We start from the raw sequence: 6,186 nt of genomic DNA, 5'->3' as shown, positions 1-6,186 counted from the left end.
CCAGCATAGGAAAAACAAGGAAACCCTTTTCCCGTGGAGAGAAAAAAAGTTATACTTGCAAAAGTACAATTTACATAAATTACTCCGGTTTAACTTGGATTTACAAGCCTTCTTATGAATAGAAGTGACATATCACTAAAGGCAAATGGAAAGCGAGCAAACATTTTTTTAAATTAAAATGCCAAATTCTCAGTAGGATCTAAGAAATGCAAATGTCTTTCTTAAGAAGTTACGTATGTACAGAAAAGAAGTAATGACCTCAGCCAATCTGGAGACACTACAAAATATGGGAAAGACAACATTATATATTCAAGATTTCTTTATTGAAAAAGAAAATAACCACGGAGTTCACGACATATAGCTCAACAAAAGAGTGTGCAAGAATATCAAAACAAGAAAGCACTTTCCAGTAGGGTTATTATTTTTCACTGGTTCTCCCTCCATCTACAACAACTGGAGGTGTTCATTTATTTTGTCAAACAGGTAACAATGCATTTTTACCAGCAGAATTCTTAAACAAAATGGTGAAGACTGTCCAGTCTCCTGTATTTAGCCTTGTTCCACTTCTAGAAGCTTTTCAAAAACTGCTTGTAAAACTAGGTTACCTTGGAAACGGGCACTAACTAGACAACATGTTACCATCCTAGCCCACGACAAAAAAATAATTGTTGTGAGAATAAAGTGAATATTTTTTTTAATATCGATAAAAATGTAGGAGGCTGCCCCAGATTTGCATATTTATTCCAATGCAAAACTTGCACTAGCCAGAATTGCAAATTAAAACGATATTTAAGTATCTGCATGATTTAAGTTTATCGTGCCTATTAAGCAATAAGTGGGTGTCTGCTTACTAAGTGGAATTTTGGACAAGATGTTCTTATAATGATTAAATTACTGCCTTTGAAAGCTATTAGACCCACCAATTTGTTAATGGGAAATGTAAAAAAAATACTGTCCTACTGTAGTTGCAGAATCTAGGCTTGATAAAAATGCACTCACACAACCGAGGCAACAATGCATCTATCCCAGGTGTGACGGCAGCTACATCAACATATTTAGTCATATATGCCTCTCACAAATAAATATAAAAAAAATAAATATGGACCTGTACTGAATCGCAGATCCACAAACTTTAAAAGCTATGCCTTGTGTAGCCATCTACAATATGTTCATAAATCTTATGCTCTACATCAAGACAATATGTTAAAATATCCTATTTGTGTATTAAAAAACTATACATATTCAATCAATACTGTTAACTATAGACCTGGCAATAATAATAGGAAAGGCAGTTCTTCAGGGGAGTACAACAGTTATGAATTTTGTTTTGGGAAATACAAGTGCAACATTTTAAGTTCAAAATTATTTTTATGGTTAAATCTACGTCTACACTATTTTATAAAAATGGAACTTCCGTTTTGTTGTGTTCCAAGTATTTTACAGACCCTTATTTAACACTATAAATGCATAAATGGTGGTTCACAAAAATAATTCCCATGGGCGTGTCACTTATTCAAGTATAGTAAGAATTCCCTACTTGTAGATTCTTTAGAAGTTGTAACAGTGTCCAAGCTTCAGGGCAGCCCTTTATGACATTTGCCACCAGACAGCCAAGGAATGTCATTTATTACATTGACCAAGGAAAAATGTTGAGGATCCTTTAGCTTCTTTTAACAACGTCTTCAACAGATAGGGACAATTCTGAAGTGGAAAATCGTAGGAGGAAGTAGAGGGATGCAATTGGACATGGAAGTAAAATGTCTGTGGTCAACAACCTCACTCATAAGATTTTTTTCTCTAAAAAGTAAATTTGAAAATGTCTCACTCTAAATGGCTTTCTTTTTACTAGAAACAAAATAACTGTACTGAAAATCGTAGTGCTCACCCTCATACAAACTTTTCTTCTCATTGTGGATGGAGCACACCCTATTGATCCCCAATACCATGGTTCACCACTGAGCCATGGGCATGAGAGAAGGAACCTCACATGCGAGGTTTGTGTCTAACCACTGCCTCTCTGAGACAGAGAACTTTATGGGAATGTCTAAAAAGTAAACTCCCATACTGAATAACACCTTTAAATTGTCTACTGATGGTATGGTTCCTTGATGATCAGTTTGGAGGTGGGTTTGAAACAACTATTTGAGGCTGTGGGTTCACCATTTGGCCAGAAAAAATATTCAGAGCTATACATCTGTTATACTGTGATACATAGTAATGGATGGGATTCTTACATAAGGAAGCAAAACTTTAAAACAAACACACGATGTACATTTCCCTTAGACACAGCCCCAAAGGTTTGTGGTTTAAACAGAAAAAAATAAAAATGGTTAGTAGGTATGGTCTGATTGATGCACAGAATCGAACTGTGTAACGTAATATCGCAATCAATATATGATTTTTTGAGCTGAAATTGACTTCGGTGGGAACTTCACCACTAAATAAATAGATGTAAAGTCAAAAGCCATGCCTTACACTTAATGCAAATGCTGAATGGAGTAATGTAATGTGGTGTGTGCAGAGTGTTGAGCTCTGCCATTGCTTGCAAGACTGTGTAGGACACAGTATGTTAGAATTGTAAACCACTGAGCCACAACACTGGGAAAACACTTGGTTTACCTATTTTATACAGACTTGCCACTTTTATGTATGTGTTGGGGCATTTAAAATAAAGTATTTGTTTTAGGGGTGACCAACCACTTACATAAAAAAAACAAATACTGCTTGTAGGAACCCACTCTTCTGTACAAGTACATGATACAACTGATTGAATATTTAAAATAGCCCCAAGACAGGAATGGAAAGACATCTTCTCCTTTTGGAACTGGAATGTCCTTTATCATTCAGAAGGCAACCAAGGAAAGGAGTGCAAGTGTGCAGTTCAGGAGTAAATCGTGATGACTTCCCTACCACCACCTCGCACAAGCAGCACCCTCTCCAGGCCTTCGGTTAAGACTTCTAGAAACTCCATGTCTGTGTGGAAGTAGTTAAAGATTCAATAACAGTAGTTCAGTTTCTGACAACACATAATTATTAATAATGCTTCACCATCAACATTTCTTAAAGGCCTGTTAGTTAACATAGAGCCCAAACTATTATTCTTCCTAAGTTGAAATGACAGCATCAAACAGAACAAATTAGTTTTACACCACTTTTACTAATTTTTTTACTAGAGGGGAATCAAACCGATGTTGTCTCCAACTGACTTTGATGTTTAAAAGTTGAATGGAAATGATGGAGTTTCCCCTCCTATCTTTTAGTGACAAAAAGTTCAATGGAAAAGACTCAAACAAAATTGCACTTTTTGGTTTTTACCAACGGGCGAAGGAAAGTTGATCACATACTCAAGTGATAGGTTCACCTACCTACTGGTTATGCCTCCTTCACTAAAATTAGTAATGTGAGGGAGAAGAAGGGTAGACTTGTATGTGGCGAGTTGGCTCCTTTCACAAAAAATTAATACTTTATAGGATTCATAAGGTTGTAGCATTTACATTTTCCACCCTGGAAACACTCGTACCTGCACACAAGCAAACTGTTGAAGTAAAGTCTACTTCCAGGATAGAAGCATGTAGGTATTATAGGTGTATGGAAAGGTGTTCTTCCACAGGAAATGTTACTTTTCCTGTAGAGAATATAAAAAAACACATAGTGGTAGCTCTATGTTAAATTTAACCACAAATAGCTTGATTTTTCGAGCGGTAAGAGCCATCTGGTAAAACTGGGGGGGGGGGTTTAGATATACTCCTCAAAAACTATGAGAGGAATAGATGTGCATCACTAACTTCTGGAGAAAAAAAATATCTCCGAATTACAAGAAGACTGCAAGCCTGAAGCAAAACGAGGTAATTTCTTCTTACTTAGCATCAGCATTGCAATTTGAATTGTGGGTCAGGCAAAAGATTAGCATTTGTCTAATAAACCATGCTCAAATAGATTGCAGCACTGTGCATCCTCCCTTGGCAATTGAAGAATGCAGAAGTTAAATTTAACAGTTGGGTACATTAGTTCCAGACGATCTGAATTTTTCATCTTCCATCAATGCATTTTGCACGTCAAGTGAGCAAACTGACGTGGCAACTGAATCGTTGAGTAGCAGCAGCAGTTTTCAGCTGTAGTAGGGAGTAAATATGGCTGCTCCAAAAAGAGGTGTATAAATACCTGCATGCAGGCTAATATTTAAACTTTAAAAAAAATAATTGTATAGGTTAATATTTGGTACACACATTTTTCATAAACAAATGTTCTTCAGAATTATATGATTTTCCTTCAAATATCTTTTTCTTGCACAAAATGTTTGCAATTTTCTAGTATCTTCAGTCTAGTTCACTAGTTAAAGGAGCACTGGCAAGGCCAATGGTATGTGCCTTTAATAGGCAGACTGATTGACATTGACAATGCTTGTTCATATTTGCATTAAAGGAAACAAATTATTTGACAATGGCTCTCAGTATGTGTCGAGTCATGAGGACACCTAGGATATCATCCTGGATTTTTCAATACGCCTACGCAGTTATGTACTAGCAGCCACTTCGGAATCTTTTTTTAAACTTTCATATATTGTTCCACGATGGCAGACAGCCATTTTTAACAGTGAATATAAAACAAGGAAAAGCAGATTTAGCAAGATGCGGTGCAAAGGAAAAAAGCAAAACAGCCCGCTACCGGTGTGCTGCTGCCAGCCCTTGCCAAAAACAAAAATTAAAGGGCAGGAATGTAAAAAAAGGTGCGGGAGAAGTAAGGAATACATTTTAAGATTTCCACACTTCCCTCTGAAGGAGTAGGGGAGAAGGAAGCACAACTTTTTAAGGTTTCCAAATTTTTCTCTGAAGGAGCAATCTCCCAAACAACTACCTGGTTTGCCTGCCTCATCAACTCAGTGTCGAGCAAGAGAAGAGCTTCACTGGAGCTAGGAGTGGAATAAAGTCTCCAGTCACAACAAGGAAGTGGCCAAACACAACAGACAAAAATAGCCGGAATCAACAATTTATCAACGGTCAAACCGTTCTAACTCAGCCCTACCAAATCTACCTCATAATAACTCCTAGCAGCTGACCACAAGGGCTCTAACCAGAGAACAGATAAAACAAGCACACCAAGAGATTACAAGCAAAAGGTCACCACAGTCAACTAATAGGTCACTAAAGAGCCAACAGGAGTACTGAATGAAGTAACTTTGATGAACAAATCATATACCTTATAATAACAAGACCTACCTCATGGAAAATGCCCAAGCAGATCCTATCAAAACGCAGGCACACCAAAGAGACTAAGATAGGGTCATAAAGGCCAGGACAGCGGAGTCAAAAGAGGAGTGCCTTAACCCAGCGGACAATGGGGAGAAACATAACCACGAGGGACTAAAAGACTTTTACATACCCTTTCTATATACACCAAAAAGGGCAGAGGGAAGAGGCCCCTAATTAGACAATTAAGTGTTTAGAACTAGCACAGTCTAAAGTAAAATTTGTACCACCGTAGCGAACTAGTATTTCCTGGGGAGGGGGCGCGGGGGAACTTGCCGTCGCACATCCTACTTAGCGGCCAAAACATCGAACTCTCTACCCACCCACCTCCGCCTTACACAAAACCACCTCTCCTTCAGAAAGCAACTTAAAACTTGGATATTCGATAAATAAAGCACCCCCCTCCCTCAAGCGCCTTGAGACCCTCTGGGTGAGTAGTGCGCTATACAAATTTCTGAACTTGAACTTTAACATCTACAACACGATGGTTTAGCACAGGGAGGGGGGGAAAGGGAGGGTGGGAAGGGGTGGGGGGAGTTTGTCCTTTCAGTCCTGTACGTCCATATTGTTTGGCCATGTCAGTGTCCATGTGGTGTCTTTGTGTAATCCGTCCGGTGCGATTTGGCTATCTCGATCATCTACTCCGACACTTTCCACTAGGACCAAAGTGTCCATGCATCTCTGCCACCAGCTCATTACTGAATCCAAAACAAGGGAAATACACAGAGGGAGGTGGGTGAGAAGGAAGGCGAAGCCTGCACACGGTAAGCCATGGCACATAACAACAACAACACAGCTATGCCTCATAACAACAACACAGCTATGCCTCATAACAACAACACAGCTACGCCTCATAACAACAACACAGCCTTGCTAGCAGACCTGAAGATAGTTTCCCTCCAAGTAAAGGGCTTAAACCACCCCGTCAAGAGAAAAAAGG

General features: G+C 38.7%; 1 protein-coding gene across 1 annotated transcript in view; it reads right to left on the bottom strand.

Moving 5' to 3' along the window:
* Positions 1-301: 301 nt before the first annotated feature.
* SLC12A4 (solute carrier family 12 member 4) overlaps positions 302-6,186 on the bottom strand; it is a 546,284-nt gene continuing 540,399 nt past the window's right edge. The window contains exon 24 of the mRNA XM_078670770.1: positions 302-2,973. Within this exon, the coding sequence (XP_078526896.1) occupies positions 2,882-2,973 (92 nt within the window). The 3' untranslated portion in view covers positions 302-2,881. The remainder of the gene's footprint in view (positions 2,974-6,186) is intronic.

Source organism: Lissotriton helveticus, chromosome 12 (genome assembly GCF_964261635.1).
Source record: "Lissotriton helveticus chromosome 12, aLisHel1.1, whole genome shotgun sequence".
NCBI lineage: Eukaryota > Metazoa > Chordata > Amphibia > Caudata > Salamandridae > Lissotriton > Lissotriton helveticus.
Note: the sequence above shows the minus strand (reverse complement) of the source record. Positions and strands in the feature narration are given on the sequence as shown.